At 43.5% G+C, this 23737-nt stretch overlaps 1 protein-coding gene and 1 pseudogene across 2 annotated transcripts in view; one reads left to right on the top strand and one right to left on the bottom strand.

The window, feature by feature from the left end:
• Window positions 1-8693, top strand: part of LOC138998893 (F-box/WD repeat-containing protein 12-like) — a 30295-nt gene extending 21602 nt beyond the window's left edge. Inside the window, exons 6-11 of one of the 2 annotated variants that reach the window (XM_070400940.1) lie at window positions 106-264; window positions 1554-1764; window positions 2830-3008; window positions 3092-3219; window positions 7875-7984; window positions 8181-8693. In XM_070400940.1, the coding sequence (XP_070257041.1) occupies window positions 106-264; window positions 1554-1764; window positions 2830-3008; window positions 3092-3219; window positions 7875-7984; window positions 8181-8200 (807 nt within the window). In that variant the 3' untranslated portion in view covers window positions 8201-8693. Of the gene's footprint in view, window positions 1-105; window positions 265-1553; window positions 1765-2829; window positions 3009-3091; window positions 3220-7874; window positions 8018-8180 lie in introns of both variants that reach the window. The other variant, XM_070400941.1, reaches the window with a different exon arrangement.
• An 11526-nt stretch (window positions 8694-20219) lies between these two features.
• On the bottom strand, window positions 20220-20535 carry LOC138998866 (non-histone chromosomal protein HMG-14 pseudogene; annotated as a pseudogene).
• Between the last annotated feature and the right edge of the window lie 3202 nt (window positions 20536-23737).

Here is a 23737-nt window from a genome sequence, read left to right as displayed (position 1 = left end):
ACTTAATAAGTGGCATTTCATCCAAGCGAGGAAGGAGTTATGTGGCCACCTGGTCCTTGGGCTAGGACAGGAGGACACAGGTGGTCACCGCACTTCGCGTTGCAGGCGGCCTGTGCCGACGGAACACTCTACACGCTGACGGTGCCCGGGCTGCAGCTGCTGTCCAGAGTGAGCGCGTTCCCGAACCACCCCGCCAGCCTGCTCTGCTCTCCTGACTGCCAGTGGGTGTTCACATTGGCCCAGGACTCAGACCTGAGCCCCAAGGTCAGTGCTAGGCTGTGTTCCTTGTCCCAAGGGCCAGGCTTTGTGTGCACAGGTAGTGGGTTGTGTGCCCGGTCTTGCACATGCATCTGGGAGGGTGGCTTCTCGCACAGGACCACGTCTGCGGCCACTCAGGGCCACCAGCTGGGCAGTGGTGGTGCCGGCATCTCCCCAGAGCTGCTGCTTTTTCCAGGCTGCTGTGTTGCTCCCAGGTCGGAAGGAGTTCGTGGCTTGGCTAGAGGACAGAGTTAGTTCTGAAGGAGCTGGGGCCTTAGGGACACCTTGGTGGAGTGTCATAGACATTCAGCGGCTTGAGAACAGAGCTTCCATGAGAGCGAGGATGAGAGGGTGTCAGGTCAGGCATGAGGAGATGCTGGCAGTGGGGGACAGCATCGTTACCTGGACCGGGCACAGCATGGCCAGCCCATGGCACTGAGCACCACCACCAGCACCAGAGCCCCGGGACCCAGGGAGTGTCCTGGTGATTTATGGGCTCAGAGACGTCCGGCCTGAGTGCCAGGAACTGACCTGGAAAATTAGAGTGGAGTTGGAGCCCCCTGGAGAGGTCTGAGCCGGTGGATGCTGGGCCGGTGGATGAGGAAGGCCAGGAAGAGAGCTAGGGCAGGCAGGGCAGTCAGGCGGCAGTGCCGGCACCTGGCAGCCAGGGGAGGTGAGAGGTCGGGATGGGGCAGTGGAGGAGAGAGGCTTCAGGAAGGGGGTGGCCGGGGCGGTGGAGGAGAGAGGCTTCAGGAAGGCGGGTAGTGGGTAGCGGTGGAGGAGAGAGGCTTCAGGAAGGGGGTGGCCGGGGCGGTAGAGGAGAGAGGCTTCAGGAAGGTGGGTAGTGGGTAGCGGGGGGCGGTGGAGGGGACTGGCGGGGGGCAGTGGTCACCAGGAGGGGGACCTCTTGACATAGCAGTCCTAGAGCCCGAGAAGAAGTGTTTGGGACCAGACTGCCTGGAAATAGGAAGGGAACCTGGAGGCAGACACTGGAGGCAGAAGTAGGACAGTGCTGTGCAGCTGCTCAGAAGCAGAAGAGCCGTTTACTGGAGTCACTCACCCCTGCCCTCACTGGGACTCGTGCACCTAGACATCTTCCGTGGCCAGACGTGGGCTGGGATTGACCTGCTCCCTGGCCCGCGCCACCTGGAAAGGAGGGTCTTCGAGTGGCACAGCCGCTCCCTAACACCCGGAAGGTCACTGTGGGTGTGGGTCCCTGAGCGAGCCGCTGGAGAGTGCTCCGGGGTTGGAGGCGTCCCCGTCATCGCACTGAGGCCGGCGGTGCTGTTCCCCAGGTGTTCCACTCGCACTCCTTGCTGTGTCCACTGGAAGACGAGCCTCCTGTCTCCACCGCTCTCCCCATCGGGCTGACTTCCAAAGCCTGCTGGGTCCCCGATGAGGCAGCCAGGCTGGTGGTGGTGCACAGAGATGACAACGGCGTGCAGTGGGTGGTCACCACCTACGAGCTAGGGGCTAAGAAGTCCAGGGATGCAATGAACGTTCTGGGTAAGGATCCCCAACAGGACCTGTGGGCCTGCATGTCACCAATGTTGCATAGGATGCTTCATGCTTCAAGCACAGATTCCTCATGTTTCCTTTGGGACACTTTTTCTTTTCTCGCAGAGAATATAGTGACCCAACAAATGTTTCCTTGTTTGTGATGTTATATACTGTGTGAGTGGTTGAGCACCTGCTCTGTGTCAGGCCCTCTGCGTAGCCCTGAATTCAGACATTAACTACTGTCAGCTTACAGTCTGCCCTCTCCTGACTTATTTTCCTGCTTCCATTTGTCCCTGCTTCTTTTCACCACTGTATCCAAGGCACTGTTCTCAGCACAGTGCAGGCAAAGATGGATAAGAGCCACACCTATCTCTTCCCCAAGGAGCTCCTAGTCCGTAGGAAAATAAGACCCACAGCCCTCTCCTTCCCTGTCTCCCAGACAGGCCTTCCCTGTGGTCCTTCGCTGTTTTCCTTTGGTTTTATGTTCATTTGTTTTCATGTCATCATTTGACCTTAGTTTTTATTCTGAGCTTCTGGCAGCCGAGGAAAAAGGGAAAACAGGATATGGAATAATCCCTTGTCTGATATGAGAAAGCACATGAATTTTTCAAAAGAGGTAATTTTTTCTTCCTGGTGCTAAACTCCATTAGGAAGTGATCAAGTTGGTTTTTTTTTTAAAACAAGGAATGCTATACGGGGTAAAAGACTGTCTTCAACAGTAGTTTTTGGCAGATGTTGTAAATGTCTTGGTTCTCTTGTGGCCCTTTTTCATATCACCCTGTCCTAGATGAGGAAGGGTGTTCATTCTCCCCATTCTCTGGATGGTGCTGTGTGCCAGGTACTGTCACTTCCACCTGCACAGTGTCCCCTGTAAGCCAGGCACCGGATTCAGCGCGGTAGAGCCAATGCATGGGAGGCTGAGGGAGTAAACGTATGGTTCAGCCTTGAACGCTGCTGTAACTGAAGCCCCTGCCCTTTTCAATGTGCTCCGTCATCTTAGGTGAGGCACGCCTGTCCCAGACTCCAGCTGCTATCAAGAAATGACAATCGGTGTGTTTTTCTTTCAAAAAGTACAGCAGATCGCAACTTTCAACCTGCCAGACACCATGATGCCTCCTCACCTCATGAAGGGACACGGCTCCCAAGTGGTGCTGCTGGTGTCGGGGTCTGAGCTGGTGCTCTTCACCATCCACGGCCTGCGGCTAGCAGCCTTCCAGGACCATCAGCAGCCCATCACATCCTTGTGTGTGGTGAGTGCCGCACCTCCCGGCCCGGATCGAGGAGCCCAACCCCCGGAGACCACATCCCCGCCTCATGTAGCTTTCATTTCAAGGACCAGAGCCGAGTCGTCACCTCTTCTTTCGACCTCTCCTTGCGAGTCTACATGTGGAAAAAGGGGAATAAATTTCCTGTCCTCAAGAGCTGCTATCACTTGCTTGGGGGCTCCCACCGCTGGGCCAGGTAATTGCATCCGATTCCTCCTTTACCGGTAAGATGGCCTCTCCTGGCCTCCCCGCAGTGGCATGCATATGTGTGTGTGTGTGTGTGTGTGTGTGTGTGTGTGTATATATATATATATATAAAATTAATTATTTATTTTTTTTTAATTGCTAAAGTTTTATGTATGTCTCCTTTTCCCCTGATTGACCCCCCCACACACACCATTCCCACCCGGGCAAGGCCCCCCTCCCCCGCCCCAGTGTCTGTGTCCATTAGTTATGCTAATATGCATGCATACAAGTCCTTTGGTTGCTCTCTAACCCCACCCCCCCAACTCCCCTGCCATTTGTCTCTGGATCTATTTTTGTTCATCAGTTTATGTTGATCATTATATCCCACATATGAGTGAGATCATGTGATATTTATCTTTTTCTGACTGGCTTATTTTGCTTAGCATAATGCTCTCCAGTTCCATCCATGCTGTTGCAAATGGTAAGAGTTCCTTCTTTTTTACAGCAGCATAGTGTTCCATTGTGTAGATGTATCACAGTTTTTTAATCCACTCATCTGCTGATGGGCACTTAGGCTGTTTCCAAATCTTAGCTATGGTGAATTGTGCTGCTATGAACATAGGGGTGCATATATCCCCCACAGTACCTTTTTAAGGATTCCCTTGGAGAGAATGTGACTGGGACTTGGAGTCCTAGCCTAGCCTGCCCCTCACTACTTGGGGACCCAACAAAAGTCACTGGTCAGAATCTATTTCCTCCTCTTAAAAAAAGATGTTCTGCATCCTCCACTCGGTCTTTTTTAATGTACAAAACCGCCACCCACAGTTTATGTAGCATCACCCACATTTACAGATGCAGTGGGGGTGCAAAGGTGTGGTTATTGTACCCAAAGTGGGGATGCGGGAGGTCCGGGTGGGGCCTGACAGCCCTGCAGCCCAGTCTTATCCTCCCTTCATAGCCCACACAATTCTGAACTCACTGCCAGACCCTGGTGTGGGGGGAGTTCGTGGGGGCAAGACTGTGAAAGTGAAAGAATGCAGTTCTGCATCGGGCTTTTAGGTTAATAGTTTGGAACCACGTGTGAGCTTTCTTGCTAGAGTGCTATAGCGGACAGGGCTTCCAGATTTCCTATTCCATCTGGGAGAGTCGTCACTTTCTTGTCATGAGGTGTGCGCTAAATTCAACCTCCTGTGACAGACTTCTCACAGCTACTTACTTATTTTAAAATTTTATTTTATTTTTCTCCATTAACATTTATTCCCCCATACCCTTCTCCACCTCCACTCACCCTTTTGCCCCCTGCCATCACCACACTGTTGTCTGTGACCATGAAACATCTTATAATCTTAAATGAAAAAATACAATACCCCAAACTAAATATTTTTTAAAAATTACAGATTTCTGTAACAAAACTACATATTTTCCGAATTGTAAATCAGTAGTTATTTGAAGACAATTATTAGAGGAAATTCCTAAAACAGGAGAATCTTAGTTCTTTTCAGTAAATAAATACAATTTTCTGGGAAGATTAAGAATTAGTAGAGAGTCAACTTAAGTTTTAGGAGCATTGGTCTGTAGGTAGTTTTTAACCCTCTCAACTTTCTAAACAAAACGTAAGGCCAACTCAGTGCTCTGCATTCTGAAAAGCATTGGCACCAGCAACTGCTTCAATCAGAATTCCTTATTAAATTCCTTGGAAGTCGGAGGTCTGGGCCGAACCGGAGTGTTTGGGAGCCATGCGGTTCCATGTCCACATTTGCAGGTGGTGACGTACTGTACTTTCGCTAGTTTACACTGGGATGCATTTGTACTAGGTTCCCCTGTACTTGAGAGCGGCATCATGACCTCGCTCTGCTGTGTCTGCTGTGGATCCGAGGCCAGCCTGTGTGAAGTGAGCCCCTCTGTCAATAACGATGATCTCCCTCCAGGGGCAGGGATACCGTCCCTCCTCTGCGGAGATGCATGCAAACACCTGTGCTGTTGCCTTGTTCAGGTCAGCCTTCAGGGGCTTGTGCTTAGATGTTGGCCTCATGAATGCACTGTTTCTTTCTTTTTTATCTGTCTTTACGGAATTCTCTATTGCATTCTTTACAGCATTACTGAGTAGTTCTAACATCCTCTCACTGACACAGTACTGTTCTCAACTTAGCAAGCAAGTAGCACGTTTAGAAACTTCTGTGTAAGTCTTTTTAAACACTGCACTGTGTGCATCACAAAGCTGCATACATCCATTCGCTGTATTGCACTGCTCTCGTCATGGTAAGCAAGTAGAAACTTTGGAATCTTCCATTTCACATGTGCTTTTAAACACTGCAGTACTCGCATTATAAAATTGTAAACATGTCCATCCGCTGAAGTGACACTGTTTTCAATGTGGCAGGTGAGTGGCACATCTCAAAAACGTGTTTTAATCAGGACTCCAGAACGAATGGACCATGACCTCAAATTATGCCCCTTCCCTGATTTACAACACGTACCTCCAGAAATCCTTAGTTGAGTGGTAATTTCTTTTTGGGGAGCTTCATCTGGCAATAATAAACCCAGAAATCTCGTTTAATGCTGTTGTTCCCTGTAAGTTCTAAGATGTGCAACATTTTATCTCCTTTTTTGGCACCTTAGTGACTACTGCAAGAAATAACCAAAACTTTCTAGGAACTTTTCAGTTTCCTAAAATGTTGTCGTCTCTGAATACGAATTCTGATTCTCCAGAGAAAATGTGTATTAGACATAAATTTACCAGCAACCCAGCAGCACTTAGGATCTACCCAAGAGAAATAGACCTATGTCTACACAAAGATGTTAGAGGAAGGTTCGTATGTACCTAAGGAAATAAATTCATCTACACCCAGACTTTATGTGAATCTTCACACCTACTCAAGAGAAATAGACACACATACATCTACACAAAGACTTGCACGGGATGTTCTTAGCAGCTTTACTCAACCCTAAAAGTGCAGACAGTGCAAATGCCACCTGGTATGGATAGATCCACTGTGGTACATCCATACAGGGAATATTACTCAGCTATAAGAAGGAATGGTGCACTGACATACACTTGACATGGTGAAATGCAGAAACATCGTGTGTAAGATAGTACTGTATGATTCCCTTTATGTAACATCCAGGAGACGAAAGTCTGTAGGGACAGAAGATAAATTAGTGGCTGCCCGGGGCTGAGAGTAGGATGAGATTTACTACAGATAGGTACAACAGATCTTTTTTAAAATTTATTTTAAATTTTTATTTATTTTTTTTGTTAATCCTCATCTGAGAATTTTTTTTTCCCATTGATTTTTTTTTTTTTTTTTTTTTTTTTTTTAGAGAGAGTGGAAGCTGAGAGGGAAAGACAGAGAGAGAGAAACATCGATGTGAGACAAATCAATTAGTTGTTCCTGCATGTGCCCTGACTGGGGCTGGGGATCAAGACTGCAACCGAGGTACATGCCCTTGATCAGAATCGAACCTAGAACCCTTCAGACTGCAGGTTGATGCTCTAACCATTGAGCAAATTGGGCTAGGGCACAACATCATTTTGGAGTGATGGAAATGTTCTAAAACTGTATCATGGTGATGGTTGCCCCACTCTGCAAATTTACTAAAAATCAATTGAGAAAGAAAAAGACTTAAGAGGAGGAATGATGATTCTAAAGGGAGAAAGCAGATGCAAATTCAACCTTCTTTGCCCAAAAATCACAGTGATCACTGGCTGGCTGACCGGATCGGGGACCTGCTCAGCCCCTAGATAGACCAGCCAATGCTGCAGTTTTCTGAGAGTCTGGAAACTGCTGCATTCCACTCTTGATATTAATTTCTAAGTTGAATAGAACTTTAGTTGCTACTTAAAGAAACTTAGTAAGTCAGCATGGACTTGAAGCTAAAAGGTATTTCACGAAGGCCAGAGCAGCAGTATTCGAGAAGCAGTCTATAGCCCAACAGCTAGGCTTCTGTAAGAAACAAGAAATTCCTTCTCTAATTTTGTTTTTGCTTAGTTTGGTTTGGTTTTCTATATACCTACTTCATTTTTCTCTCATGCCTCAGAGCAGCACATGGTACGTTTGTCTAGGCCAGTGGTTCTCAACCTTCTGGCCCTTTAAATATAGTTCCTCATGTTGTGACCCAACCATAAAATTATTTTCGTTGCTACTTCATAACTGTAATGTTGCTACTGTTATGAATCGTAATGTAAATATCTGATATGCAGGATGGTCTTAGGCGACCCCTGTGAAAGGGTCGTTCGACCACCAAATGGGTCGCGACCCACAGGTTGAGAACCGCTGGTCTAGGCAGACACAGGTAGCATCACAGAGAATGATGGCCTCATTAGCTGCTGTGTTCACATCTTCACTGAGACTGATCAGGAACTGATGGTTCTAAATGCTGGGGAATGACTCAGACCTGCCAAGATTAGATCAGGTGCCCCTCCTCCTATATCAGGAGAAGTTTCCAGAATAGCCAGGATCACTGTGATTCAGGCAGCTCCTCTCAGGAGGGTCCAAAGCTGATATTCCCACTGCAGAAGTGGTCGTATTTGCTAATTGTTACCAATGAATGTAGGTCCTCAAACGGGGCTGGGTGGAGGAGGTATGAGGTTGTGTGCGAAGGCCCTACTGCCTACACATTTGTCCTTGTCTCAAGTTAATGCGCAGCATGTCCTTCCCTTCACAGTGGATTTACCCAGGTGGAAAGTGACAGCATGAGCATTGTGGGCGTGGAAGCCAGAAGCGCTGGCACGAGTATTCTGAGGTCATACTACTTCCAACTGCAACGAGACCTAGGTGACTGCATTGGTTAAAGATCATCTCACTTTGGTGAATAGCTTGTGTACATACAGACTAAAATGATTTTTTAATCAACATTGGGAAAGGAAGTAGTAATTTTCAAATGCCTTCTAGGGGTGGGCACTATGCTATTTGAGTTTATGTAAATAATCACAGCAAGCGGATAAAACAAGAATGATTCTCTGTTTTTCAGACAAGGAACAGGAAACGTAACAGGAGAGTCAATAACCTGTTGTTGGCCCATGTTCCAGCTGCCTAGCAATCTGCCCAGCGCTGTTCAAATAGTGAGTGGCAGAAAGGAGAGAATGCCCAACGGGGACTAGAAAGCCCATGCTTACAGCGCTGGGGGTGTCACAGAATCATTTTCATTGTTCAAATGTGTAAGTAAATGTATTTTATCTTCTTAATCTTGTGCAATGTGCTTTAGACACATTAAAAATAAATTGCTATCATGTAGATGAGTTTCATGGCATTGCATCATCTAATTGTAGGGAGACGTTTGTATTTTTGGGTGGTGGTGCCCCTGGACTTGGTCCCCTCGGAAGCCCTGAGTGGTGTAGTGGCATATCTTTCAGAGTTCTTAATTGTAAGCAAGAGGAACAGCAAGCTGGTGGGTCTCTGTGAGCCTTCCTCAAATCCTTTCATGAACTCCTGATGTAGCCCAAGATATTCTGTATTAAGTGGATATAAAACATTAAAATATTCTCTCTAGCAATTGACTATAAGTGAAGTCTTTACAAATTCTAAAATAGTAATTGCTAATTGTAATTCAATAATTCCTTTTTAAAAAAAAGAGTGGCTTTGATACATACACACAGAAGACTGAAAACATTTTAAGATAGATGGATTAAGTAGAAATAAAATCTCAATGAAATAGGGGCAGAAGATAATTTTCTTGATAAAGGAAATCTAGAAGAAACAGCAATCATGCTTAATAATTAGAAACATTTCCACTGACGTTAGGAACAATGTAAGGGTGACATCACCACCATAATTAAGTATTACCTTGGAGGTGCTAATAAATGTAATACTTTTTTAAAAACAAAACTGAGTTCTAAAAATACTAGAAAGAGGTATATTAACCATAATTTCTAAAAAAAAATATCTTAAGAAAATAATTAGAATTAGTAAAGCAAAATCCCTCATGATTGGTGAATTAGTTATATACATATTAAAATTAGTGTACCAACAATTAGAAAATACGATAGTAAAAGTATCCCATCAAAATAACAGCAGAAATTATATCTTGAAATGATCTTTTTTTTAAATCCTTACCCGAGGATATTTTTCCCACTAATTTTTTTCTTTTTCTTCTTTTTAAGGGAGGGATGGGGAAGAGAGAGAGAAACAGCAATGTAAGAGACACATTGATTGGCTGCCTCCCACATGCACCCTGACTGGGGCTGGGGAACAAATCTGCAACCTAGGAATCAAACCCGCTACACTTTGGTCCACAGGCCAACACTCTAACCACTGAGCCATGCCAGCCAGGGCATCTTGAAATTATCTTTAACAAAAAACTTTATGGAGGAAACACACAAAGCTTTTCTAAAGAATATATAGATAGAGTTACTATTTTAAAGGGGTCATAAATTGAAAGCAATACCAATAAAGTTGAAATAGTTTTAAAATAGAAAGTGAAAAATTATTACAAAATGTATATGTACATTTTATAAGGCTAGAGGATGGAGAGACGTGCCCTGTGAGTTATGAAGACAAAATTAAACTTTAGCACTGAGACGAAGTGGAACCAGTGCATGAAAAGACAGAGTAGAAGATTAAGAAACAGATCTATGTATATTTGGAAATTTGTTATATAATATATGTGACATTTCAAATCAGAATGGAAAAATAATGCTGCAGTAAGTGATTTGGTAAGGCTAGCTATCCAAATGGAATAAAATGAGATTCCTTCCTCCTATCATGCAAACAAATGAGTTTGTGTGTAAAGGATCTAAACAAAATTTTAAGATTATAGAGAAAATTTTTAAAGCAGAATTAAATATATAAAATAAAACCCCTAACCAAATAAATGTATTAGTCTATGTCATAATTTAAATCCTTTGTACAAATGACACCAAAATTAAAAGACATGCCATTGACAGCAGCTCCAAAAATGAGCTAATAGGAAATGTAATTTACAGAAGAAGAAATCAAACCAAACCCTAAATTATAGGATAACATGCTCAAAACATTAGTAATCACACAAAATAAAGACATATCACTTTACTGGTACACAATTAGGCTGGCCAAAAAGGGGAGGGAATATAGAAATCTAGATGATGCCAAGTGTTTGTGGCTATGTGGGGATACAGGATCCTCATGATGGAGGCTGCCTCCCGCCCCGTTCAGTCCAAGGTATGTGTTCCAGTAGTACAATCCATCCAGGGCAGGGTCAGAGTCACAGTTCTCAGCTCATCTGTTCTGGTCCACACCAAGGTTGCCTTCTGTCATTCCCTGCAATTTGGCAGGGGAGAGGGTAGGGTTACATCCTAATCTCCTTGACTCTGAGAGTGTAGTTTTGAGGTCTTAGCTCAGATGCTGTGCATCAGCCACCTAGGTAGCTGCAATGTGTACTTCAGTCATCTCCCAGAGTGGGGAATGCCTGATGCAGATGGGGTGCCAACCACGGGAGAAAGGAAGTGGCTGAGGGAATTTGAGAAGGTATACATGTTCTGTGTCCCAGCTCAGTCCAGGCTTTGTACCCCTCCCACCCTCCCATTATATACAACTCTACAACACTATGAGGCCTCTTCACTCTTTACAAGTGTGATCAGAGTCCCAGTTGGTGGCCAGTACTGATCTGGAAGTCTGCAGCAAGAGAGTGAAATGAGATAGAATCCCCTCTGCTGGATTCCCTTTACTCTGGTAGTACTTTGGGCAGTCTTTGCTGTTTGCTTGGTGGGTTGACCCCAACCTCCACCCCCAGTGTGATGTTTGTGGTTGTTTCTGTGTTCATTGAAATTCATTGATGGTATATCAGTTTAGGGAAACCCCTGTTACTTCTAGGTACTAGACACACTAGCCTACTTCATTATGTCCTAGTTCATGATTGTCAGTTATACCCCCAGTCATGACAGTCACTCCTTTATTTTCCTCTTGGGCCACTGACAAAGAACAGAGAGTAGGCAGGTGGTCATCACAGCTTCCACCTAGAATTCCTGACTCCTGAAAGAATTGTCACTTCTCCTATCTCTAGGAACTAGGACCTGTAATCACTGAGAGCCCAAGGTTATCCAATCAATGAATCAGAGCAGTATTTCTAAGTTTGGTACTCATTTCCTCCAAATTTGAATTTCCAAGAGACCCACCAAAACTTTTTTTAACCAGTTAACTGCCACAATATTTTGAATTTAATTTTAAAAAGGTCCGCCGCTTGCGTCTATAGCTGCTTATGGTGTACAAATAGTTAAGCAGTGAGATATTTGAGGTACAACACCTTGTCCTTCACCTGAGAAGAAATATTCTGACATGCCCTCAACCTTCCCTGGTTACCCTGGCAAGTGGCCATAGGTTCCTTTGAGAAAGGATTAGAGAAATACTTACTGCATACTTTTGTGATGGAGTTACGGGAGCTTTCATCAAGTTCGGCTGCCTGCTGCCACAAAAGCCAAACTCGTGAGACAGATGCTGGTGAAAAAGGAAGGAGGTTTATTCAAGTGCTGGTCTCCTAAGAAGATGGGAGACTCTTGTCACAAAGCCCATCTCCACATCTCAGTGTAGGTAGAGGTTTTCAAAAGGAGGAAGAGGGAAGGCAGAACAAAGAAATGAAGGGAGGAGTTGAAGAGTTCTCTACATGCAGGCCAGTAGAGTCCATTCCAAAAGGATCTCAAAACTGGTCAAGTGATAGTCTGGTGTGTGTTTTCCTGCTCTTCATCATCCTGGGTCTATGTCATCCTGGTTCTATGGCTGAAGGTCAACAAATCTGGAACTGGGATGATTGAAGGTCAGAGTCTGCATCTTCTGAAGTTAGTTCCTAGGATTCTTATATAAACATGCTGTTTATCTACAAGTTACATATTAGTCAGAGTTACCATTTATAGAAACAATGTCAAAAGAATGGTGGGGTGGGTTACAATTCCCTAGGGCAGTGGTCGGCAAACTACTGCTCGCAAGCCACATGAGGCTCTTTGGCCCCTTGAGTGTGGCTCTTCCACAAAATACCACATGCAGGCACACATGTACAGTGCGATTGAAACTTCATGGCCCATGCGCAGAAGTCGGTTTTCAGCCTGGGCAAGTCTATTTTGAAGAAATGGCATTAGAAGAAGTGGGGGGTGTCTGTCGGTTGGGCGATGGGAGACGCAGCGCAGGTGGGCCGTGGGATACGCAGCGTGAAGGAGGCGCCAAATATCAACAGTACTTAAACTATAGGTTAATAACAATGAACCTACCTATATAGTTTAAGTTTAAAAAATTTGGCTCTCAAAAGAAATTTCAATCGTTGTACTGTTGATATTTGGCTCTGTTGACTAAAGAGTTTGCCGACCACTGCCCTAGGGTAATGATTTTCTATTTATTTTTTAATCCTCACTCAAGGATATTTTTCCATTGATTTTTTAGAGAGAGTGGAAGAGAGATGGAAAGACAAAGATATCGATGTGAGAGAAACACATCAATTGGTTGCCTCTCGCATGAGCCCAGACCAGGGCCCGGGCCAGGGAGGAGCCTGCAACCGAGGTAGGTGCCCTTGCCTGGAATTGAACCCAGGACCCTTTGGTCTGCAGGTCAACTCTATCCACTGAGCCAAACCGGCTAGGGCTAGGGCAGCAATTTTCAACCGCTATGCCACAAGAATTTTTAAATCATACATTACCTGACTTTTTAGTCAGGGGCATTGACCTCTTTTCCCTTAGATTGTTAAAAAAAAGAGAGAGAGAGAGAGAGAGACAGCCAACACAGCAGTAGTCATCCAGTGTGAAAGAATCAAAATTATACTTTTTTTTTTTGCTCAGATTGGCAAAAAAATCTATTTTTTTGGTGTGCCGCAGACTTTTAATAATAAGTTATGTCTGCCATGAGATGAAAAAGATTGAAAATCTATGCACTAGGGAAACTGACCTTCCTTTTAATCAGTGTCCTCTGTATCTACAAGTTTCAAGCTTGGAATGGGTTGTGGGACCTTAACTTTCCATTGAGGTAGAAGACGTCTAGTTCACTAATTCTCAGGATTTTTTTTCTATTTATATAAAAAGCCAATGCGGAGAAACAAGGCCATAGCATTTATATCATCGCTAGGGAATTGTGATGCATCAACCACCACCTCAGATCTCTGCATGTCAAAGCACCTTGACCACCACTCCAACCCTGCTGGGTCCTTAATTTGCCAGGATGGCTTTCAAGTGTTTTACCCAAGTAATAATCGTGCGTCAAAGGTGAGAGTGCCCATGTCAATAAATGGTCTCCTCTCCACTCTTAAATTCTACCTTCACCTAACACCGAGATCCACTTTTACACATGCTCCCAGGTCCTATAATTCTTTTGCTATGTAGGCATTTCTTCCCAAAGCAGGGTTTGCAGTTCTCTATCCAGGCTATGCAGGTACCTGTCTCTTGGTATCAGCCTGGAGGCAATGAGGAATGATGATGATGATGATGATTCCGTAAGGCATCCCCTCGGGTGAAACTAATTCTCTCCTGGTAATATGGAGGGGACTGTTTTGCCATCAGAAAGGGCTCGGGGAAATTGGAGATGGGGTAAGGAGGGAGTCAATATTCTTAGATTTTCCATTCAGATACCCGAACCCCAAATCCTAAGGTCTTACTCTTTCTGTATCTGGGCTGATTTTTACACCAGACCTGCTGAGCTGCATATTAGTCTTTTTTGCAGCTCTGCCACTCATCATTAGACCGACTCTGGCAGATTTTCAGTACTCTTCCCGGTGGTGGCAGAAGATAAGGGTCTTTGGCTTTCAGCAAATACCTTAAATTGGAGGATGACTACCATTTATTTTTTGTAAAATGACATGTTATTGTATTTCATTCAAGTGCTAGTGGGAAAAGGAATCTCAGATGGGTCATTGACCAAGAGAGAGAAAAAAGCAGAATTATACCTATCTAGGAAGGTGCACATCGTTTCCTTCCCAATATAGACATCACACCTATAGCTACACAATATATTTTCTTTGCAAGTATACAGAGAACATAAACATAAACGAAAAAATATACTGGAAAATAAAGTCTCAATAAATGTTGAAGAATTAGTATTAGCCAAAGAATTCTCTGACACAATAAAATTTTGTTAGAAATAAGTGTCAGAAATAGAACTAGAATGTTTTAGTTTTTGAAATTAAGAACTAAAAAATAACCACATCAAAGAATATATTGAAAAATAAATTTGATAATTTTTAGCTAAATGATGAAAATATGTTATGACTCAAAACCTGCAGAATGCAGCTAAACTAGTATTAGGTGAAATTTTATAAATCTGAATGCCTATATTAGGAAAGTAAAAAAGGCTGAAAATTAATGAGCCTCCTTCCATCTTAAAATGTCAGGAAAAAGAGCAGGAAATTAATTTATAATTGAAATATAAAGACATTAAGTTTATAAAATAGAAAAATGCATGATAAAAAGGAACAGCAAAGGTTAAAATTTGGCTTTTTGACAAGACTCATAAAGTTGATAACTCCCTAGAAGACTAACAAACCAAAAAAAGAGATCACACAAAAAGCCAACAGTGGGAATGTGAAAGAGGACAATACTAAGCAGAAAAGCAGAGGGCATTATATGCCAATAAATTCTTAATTTGGTTGACATAATTCCTAAGAAGGAATTACCCACCAGAAAGAAAAGAAAAACTGAATAGTTCTATATTCATTAAAAATAGAATTAAAGTTGAGTTTCCGCCAAAGTTAATAGAAGATATGTTGATGGCAAATAAGCATATGAAAAATGTTCAGTATCATTAGTAATCGGAGAATGCAAATTAAAATCATAACTACAAGTATAGCTAAAAGTTTAAAGACAAAAAATAACAAATGCTGATGAAGAGCAACAGGAACTCACATACATTGCTAGTGGGAATGCAAAATGGTACAGACACTTTGGAAAATAGTTTGGCAGTTTCTTTTTTCTTTTTTAAATATATATATACTAGTGGCCCGGTGCACAAAAATTTGTGCACTGGGGGGGGGGGGGGAAGAGAGGGGGGTCCCTCAGCCTGGCCTGTGCCCTCTCGCAGTCTGGGACCCCTCGGGAGATAACGACCTGCTGGCTTAGGCCTGCTCCCGGGTGGCAGAGGGCAGGCCCAATCCCTAGGTGCAGCGCCTGGTCGGGCTCAGAGCAGGGCTGATTGGGGAGTTGGGGCGCCGCCCCCTGTCATGCACAGAGCAGGGTGGATGGGGAGGTTGTGATGCCACCCTCAGTCACGCTCAGGGTAGGGCCGATTGGGGGGTTGGGGCACTGCCCCGTCACACTCAAGGCAGGGTCGATGGGGAGGTTGTGGCGCCACACCCCTGTCACGCACAGAGCAGGGCCCATCAGGGGGTTGGGGCGCTGCCCCCTGTCACACAGAGCAGGGACCATCAGGGGGGTTGGGGCTCCGTACCCTGTCACACACAGAGCAGGGTCAATCAGGGGTTTGGGAAGCTCCCCCCTGTCACACACAGAGCAGGGCCCATCAGGGGTTTGGGGAGCTCCCCCCTGTCATGCACAGAGCAGGGCCCATCAGGGGGTTGAGGAGCTCCCCACTGTCACGCACAGAGCAGGGCCAATAGGGGAGTTGGGGCACCGCCCCCTGTCACACACACAGCAGGGTCCGTGGGGGGGGGGGGGGGAGTTGGGGCGCCACACCCTGTCACACACAGAGCAGGGCCGATCAGGGGGTTGGGGTGCCGCCACTGTCACACTCAGGGCAGGGCCAATGGGGAGGTATGGCTCTACCCCGTCTCACATAGAGCAGGGCCTGTGGGGGGGGTGGGGTTGGGGCGCTGCCCCCTGTCACACACAGAGCTGCAGAGCGATCAGGGGGTTTGGGCGCTGCCCCTTGTCACGCTGATCCCGGTGCCGGGAGGCCTCGCGGCTCTGCTGATCCCGCCCGGCAGGGTCACAGATCCGGGTCCCAGACCGCAGACAGCCTTGCCTGCTGCCGCCTGCCTTCAGTGTGCAAATTAGCCGCCATCTTGTTGCTTCAGGGTGGGGGTCCCCACTGGGGTGCCTGGCCAGTCTGGGTGAGGGGCTGAGGGCCGTTTTCAGGCTGGCGGGCGACTGGAGCTCCAAACCTCTCCTTTTTTTCTTTTTTTTTTTATTCTGGCATTTATTTACCTTCTATGGCTGTCACAGGAGCTGAGAGCCGGCTTTCTCTCTGAGGCTCGGCTGAAAGCAGGTTTCTGGCCTTTGTTTTCTGTATTCGAAACAATGTTGCGACTCCAGCTCTGAGATCCCGGCTGACTGACAGGAGCTTTCTGGGCTTTTGTTTATCTTCTATAAATGTTACTATGTTTCCAACTGAAGCTCAGAGGCCGGCGGGGAACGTTGGAGTCCTCTGTCACTGAAGGAAGCAAGCCTCCCTGTTCGCATCAGCTGCCTGGCTGCCGGCCGCCATCTTGGCTGACAGTTACTTTGTATATATTCACTGATTAGCCAATGAAAAGGGTAGCGGTCGTACGCTAATTACCATGTTTCTCTTTTATTAGTGTAGATATTTTATTGATTTCAGAGAGAGAAAGGGAGAGGGAGAAAGGGAAACATCAATGATGAGAGAGAATCATTGATCGGCTGCCTCCTGCATGTCCCCTACTGGTGATTGAGCCTGCAACCTGGGCATGTGCCCTAACCAGGAATCAAACCATGACCTCCTGGTTCATAGGTCGATGCTCAACTATTAGGCCATACTAGCCAGGCTTGGCAGTTTCTTATAAAGTTAAACATACACTTATCATACAAACCAGCGTTCCTATTTCTACATATTTACCTAAGTAATAAAATTATATGTGTACCATAGAAAGAAAAACTCAAAAAAAAATGTTTACTGACTGACAGTTTATAAGTCTCTCTTCCTCTTCTGCCTCACATATGGGTAAGCAGACAAGACCTCAGCCCAGGTCCCTCCTTCCTTAGTGGTGATCAGAAATTCAAACCAAGAGGCCTCTGCCCATGCTCAGGAGCCCTCACTCTGGCCCCAAACCCCAACCACCATAAAAACCCCAAGCAGTTTCCCTTCCTTAATCTTTCAAGCCATTTTTGCATCTGCTTGGTAGCTATCCTGCTCTCCCTAGAAAATAAGTCTTTTCTTGGTGTTTGGGTGGCATTATCAGACTTGATGTCCAAACCAAACTTGGCAAATATGATGGCAGGGTGACGACCATATCCACAGAAAGGCTATGCAGGAACGTTTCTAGGAACTTTATTGATAATAGCCAGAAACTAGGAACAAACCAAATGTTTATCAACTTGTGAGTGGATAAACAAATGGTGGTTTATCTACAGAGTAGAAAACTACTCAGCAATAAAGAGGAACAAAATCCTGATACATGTGAAAGCCCAGTGAATCTCAAAGGTGTTACGCTAAGTGAAAGAAGCCAAATCACAAAGGCTACACACTGAATGAATCCACTTAAAGGACATTATTGAAAATGCAAAACTGTAGAAATTGAAACGAAATCAGCAATTTTCTGGGCCTGGGAGTAAGGAGAGGAGATTGAACATGAAGGAGTGTAAGAGAATTTTGGGGTTGATGGAAATGGCCTGTATTTTGTGGAGGTGATATATGATGTATATCTTTTGTCAAAATCCATTAAAATATACACTTATAAAAGTTTTGCCTAAAAGAAAACTTTAGGCTTGACTGGTGAGTTCTGGTAAATATTTAATGAAAAAATAATTCCAAATCTTATAAAATTTCCAAAGAATAGAAATAAATGAACACTCTCTAACATTTTATAAGGCTAGCATAAATTATTAAAATCTGACAAAGACATTAAAAGAAAATTACAGGCCATTGTCAATTATGAACATAAGTGCAAATATTTAAAAATGTCAGTAAAGCAAAACCAGTAATACAAACAAAATATCATTGTCAGATAGGTGTATCCTGGGAATATAAGGTTGTTCTATTAGAAATGTAATTAACCATATTAACAGATTAAAAGATAAAAATCATGATCAAATAAAAGTTGCAGAAAAGTTATTTAGAGTTCAGTATCCATTTATGTTGATAAAAAAAAAATCTTAGCAAACAAAGAAAGGGGAACTGCTATTATTTTTTTCTTTCATAATTGAGACTTTATTGTTTGTTTTGAGGATAAGTACATAGACATTTCAATTTGTACACATTCTTAACATACATACCAAAAATGTAAAATCATGTAGTTGTAATTCTTTTCTAAACAGTTATTCCAGTGACTTTCCAGCTTAAAATTTGGTGGCTAATTTTTCTTAATAGAATATGAAGTACTAATATCTTCCAATGTTGATATGCTGTTACATCAGAGTACCACTAATTCACATTTCAATACCATGTATACTACATAAAAATTTCAGTCTTTCACAGCATATTGACAAAGTTACTAGGAAAGCTGGACTACCACACCAAAGATGTAACAGATGCACAAAATTCTGACAGAGAGCCAAGATGAAGGAGTGGTTTTCTTTAGGAAACAATTCTACCAAAAATATGTGAATAGAAGTAATGTAAAATGTTCAAGATATAGCAAATGCACAATTGACTCCAAATTGCATTTGGTATGCTTTGTATTATCTAATCTAATAAAAGACAAACATGCAAATCAACCATACCTTCGCTACACCTTAAGCCACGCCCATCATCCAATTAGAGCAACTATATGCAAATTAACCCAACCAAGATGGCAGCTGGCAGCCATGGAACTGGAGCAAGCAGGAGGCTTGGTTGCTCCAGTGATGGAGGAAGCCAAGCTTCCCGCCTGCCGCGGCTGGCTTTGAGCTCCACTCAAGGCAACAAAGTTTCAATTATAGATGATAAATAAACCCCAGACACCTGCTTTCAGCCAGCTGTGGCCACAGAGCTGGAGCGGGCAGGAGGCTTGGGTTGGCCCTGGCCATGGAGGAAGCCAAGATTCCTGCCCTCCCTGGCCGGCTCTAAGCTCCACTCAAGGCTACAAAGTTTCAATTATAGAAGATAAACAAATCTCAGAATAAAAAGAAAAAAGGAGAGGCTGGGAGCTTCTGTCGCTGGGGGGCTTCGCCAGCCTGAAAACGGCCCTCAGCCCCTCACCCAGACTGTCCAGGCAACCCAGTGGGGACCTCCCACCCTAAAGGGGTTGTGGCCAGCCTGAAAACAGCCATCAGCCCCTCACCCAGGCTGGCCAAACCACCATGGGGTGAGGGTCCCTATTGGCGGGGGGAGGGGGGGCTTGACCAGCCTGCAAACACCCATCAGCCCCTCACCCAGGCTGGCCAGGCACCCCAGCGGGACACCCACCCTGATCCGGGACACCCTTCAGGGAAAACCAGCCGGCCCCCATCCATGCACCAGGCCTCTATCCTATATAATAAAAGGGTAATATGCAAACTGACCCCAACAGCAGAATGACTGGGAATGACTGGTCACTATGACACACACTGACCACCAGGGGGCAGACGCTCAATGCAGGAGCTGCCCCCTGGTGGTCAGTGCGCTCCCACAGGGGGAGTTCTGCTCAGCCACAAGCCAGGCTGACGGCTGCCAGTATAGCGATGGTGGTGGGAGCCTCTCCTGCCTCCTCAGCAGCACTAAGGATATCCAACTGCAGCTTAGGCCTGCTCCCCGCTGGCAAGTGAACATCCCCTGAGGGCTCCCAGGCTGCCAGAGGGATGTCTGATTGCCAGCTTAGGCCCAATCCCCCGGGGAGCAGACCTAAGCCAGCAGGTGGTCATCCCCTGAGGGGTCCCAGACTGCAAGAGGGCACAGGCCAGGCTGAGGGACCCCCCCCCCCGACGAGTGCACAAATTTTTGTGCACCGGGCCTCTAGTAGTATATAAAAACCTCCCCTATCTATGGAATGTTAAGCTGAAACCCAAGACAATCAAAGCCTTCCATGTTCAATATCCCACTATTTTCTGGTTGTACCAAAAAAATAAACAACCAACAAATGATTTCACCACTTAAAAAAGCATTCACACTTTTAAAAATGGATGATGTGGAAGTCCCTCCTTCTTAAGAATATTTCTAGAGCTACCAAAAAACTTACATTTACAAAATAGTTGATAAAAATATTCCTCTGGATTGTATAAGCAGGGAGACAGGGACCACTGATAAGACATGCAATAGGATATTAATCAGATGTGGCTTCCTTTTCTCCTGCTTGAACTGAGGCTGGACTCTCCTCATTAGTTTCTCCATTTTCTGCAGGTAAATCTTCAGGTTTCTGGTCTGCCACTTCAGCCTGCTGACCCTTTGCTTCCCTTTTCCCTTTCGTTTGCACTTTTTTGTCTGCAGATTTAACCTTTCCTGGCGCTTTTTCTGGCTTTGTTTTCACTTTTCCAGGAGCAGGTTTGGCTGACAACCTAGACGACTCCTCCTTGGCTGCCCTCCTTGGCTGCCCTCTCCTTGGCTGCCCCCGGGGTGGAGCAGACCATCCTTTTTGGCATCACTGTGGCGGGACTGATGCATGCTGTGTACCTGAGGGCTGTGGCATGCCTAGTGATTTCATGAACCTGGGCTGCCTGGCTGCTACCACTTCTCCCACCATCCACGCTGCTTATACCAGTGAGGAACTGTTATTTTGAGAAATGTGTCTACATAAAAGTTATCACAAACTATTCTTACTTGTACAACATTGAAATATTTCCCATTATAATCAGGAATAAAACAACCCAGCATGACAAACATTTGCATATTAGCTCTTTATTATATAGGATAATGAATTCTCAGAAAGAGAATCCAAGCAAATAATTCCATTGACCCTTGCAACAAAAAAATTAAGGTACTTAGGAATAAACTTAAGGAGGTGAAAGACTTGTATACGGAAAACTAGAGGACATTGAAAAAAAGAGATCAAGGAAGATATAAATAAGTGGAAGAATACATCGTGTTCATGGATGGGTAGAATTGACAGCATTAAAAGTTCCATACTACTTAAAGCAATCTACAGATTCAGTGCAATCCCTATTAAAATACCAACAGCATATTTCACAGATCTAGAACAAACACTCCAAAAATTTATATGGAAGTAAAAATGACCCCAAATAGCTGCAGCAATCTTGGGAAATAACAACAAAGTTGGAGGAACCACAATACCAGATATTAAGTTATACTACAAAGCCACCATAATCTAAGCATCCTGGTACTGCCACAGAGCAGGTATATAGATCAATGGAACAGAACAGAGAACCCAGAAATTGACCCAAGCCATTATGCTTGATTAATATTTGATAATGAAGGTAAGAATATACAATGGAGTCAAGATAATCTCTTCAATAAATGGTGTTGGGAAAACTGGACAGATATGTGCAAAAAAAATGAAACTAGGAGGTCAAAGATTTGTACTCGGAAAACTACAAGATGTTGAAAAAAACCAACAAAATATACAAGAGTAAAATCAATATGGATAAAAGACTTAAATCTATGTTGTGAAACCATAAAAATCCTAGAAGAAACCATAGGCAGCAAAATATCAAACATCTCTTGCAGTAATATGTTTATAGACACCTCCTAGGACAAAGGAAACTAAGGAGAAAATAAAGAAATGGACCTACATCAAAATAACAAGAGCTTCTGCACAGCAAAAGAAACCATCAACAAGATGAAAAGGGAGCCCACTGTATGGGAGAACCTATCTGGTAATAATAAATCTGATAAAGGTTTAGTATCCAAAATATATAAGGAACTCATACAACTTAACCAAGGGAAGATAAACAGTCCAATTAAAAAATTGGCAAAGAACCTGAGTAGAGACTTCTCCAACATTGATATATAGACAAGATACATGAAAAAAATGCTCAAAGTCACTGATCATTAGAGAGTTGCAAATGAAAATGGCAAATGAGGTATCACCTCACATCTGTCAGAATGGCTACCATCAACAAATGAACAAATGACAGATGCTGACAAGGATGTGGAGAAATGGGAACCCTAGCACACTGCTGGTGGGGATTCAGACTGGTGCAGCCATTATGGAAAATAGTATGGAGTTTCCTCAAAAAAATTAAAAATGAAACTGCCATTTGACCCAGTGATCCCACCTCTAGAATATATCCTAAGAAATCCAAAACACCAATCAGAAAGAATGTATGCACTCCTATGTTCATAGCAGCACAGTTGACAATAACTAAGATTTGGAAACAGCCCATGTGCCCATCAGTAGATGAGTGGATAAAAATGCTGTGGTAAATTTATACCATTGAATATTATGCAGCAATAAAAAGGAAGGATCTCTTATCCTTTGAGACAGCATGGAGGACTTGGAGAGTGGTATCCTAAGTAAAATAAGCCAGTCAGAGAAAGACAAGTATCACATGATCTCATATGTGGAATCTAATCAACATAATAAACTGATGAATAAAAGATCCAGAGACATTGAAGAATGGAATAGACTGTGGAATCTCAGAGGGAAGGTAGGGGAGAGTGGGTGAGTGGGAAGTAATCAACCAACAAACTTGTATGCATATATGAATAACCCATGGACACAGACAATACTGTGGTGAAGACCTGGGGTAGGGGATATGAGTTGGCTAGAAGGGGTCAATGGGGAAGGAAGGGGACATATGTAATATTGTCAACAGTAAAGATTTAATATAAAACAGCAACAAGAAAATAACATAAAATAACATACCTTAAAAAAAAAGTGATACAAGTACCTAGGAATAAATGAAACAAAGTGTGCATACAACCTTTTCAGGTAAAATTATAAATCTTTATTTAGATCTATTAAATAAAACATCATGTTCCTGGGTCAGAAGACTCATGTTAAAAATATGTCAAATATATATATATATATATATATATATATATATATACACACACACACACATATATATCTTTAACAATATATAGATTTCAATATTATATATATAATTTAAAGCTATCCCAACACTTTTTTTCTTGACCTTGACAATATGATTCTAAAACATGGAAATGCAAGGGCTAAGAATAGGTAAGGCATAGTCAAATAATGAAATTAAAGCATGATATCAATATTTACTATAAAGAAAGTTAAGACAGGGCTATATTGGTGGTGGTACGAGAAAGAGAAAGAGCCCAGAAAACAGACCCATGAATATAAAGACATGATTGAACAGGGAAGCAGAACTGAAGGACAAAGGGAAGAAAGGACCATTGTAAAAAATAAATAATACTGCAATATTTGAGTATCTGTATGAGGAAAAATAATGGAATCCTTCCTCAAATTATATGCAATTATTAATTTCATGACCTGTACAAAGTAAACAATAAAACATTTAGAAAAATGAGCATAGAGAAAAATACTGCTTAAATCAGTCATGAAAGAACTATCCATGAAGGAACTTAATATTTGCAACTTAATTAAAATTTAAAAGTTCTTCACATGAAAAGCAACATTTGAATTTTGAAAAAATAAAGGTGTGTTAGAAAATATCTGTAAGACATATAAACAAGAAATATTTAAAATGTATAATATATTTTTTCTAAATTTAAAAATATATTCAAAAGTCTTTTCAATGAGATGCCTCATCTCAGCTCCTACCTGGGCTGATGATCATATGTTTTCGCCTTTAACAGTCTCTGGTGGCTCTGCTGCTTTCTGTCGTGGTGTAATTGACACAGGTGGTTTGAATGGTAGGGCGGATACAGGGAGACCCAGGAAACCTAGAA

This window comes from Myotis yumanensis, unplaced genomic scaffold (assembly GCF_028538775.1).
Source record: "Myotis yumanensis isolate MYYU_CA2020_CCGP unplaced genomic scaffold, mMyoYum1.0.hap1 SCAF_21, whole genome shotgun sequence".
Classification (NCBI taxonomy): Eukaryota; Metazoa; Chordata; class Mammalia; order Chiroptera; family Vespertilionidae; genus Myotis; species Myotis yumanensis.
This window is presented reverse-complemented; position numbering and strand designations above follow the sequence as displayed.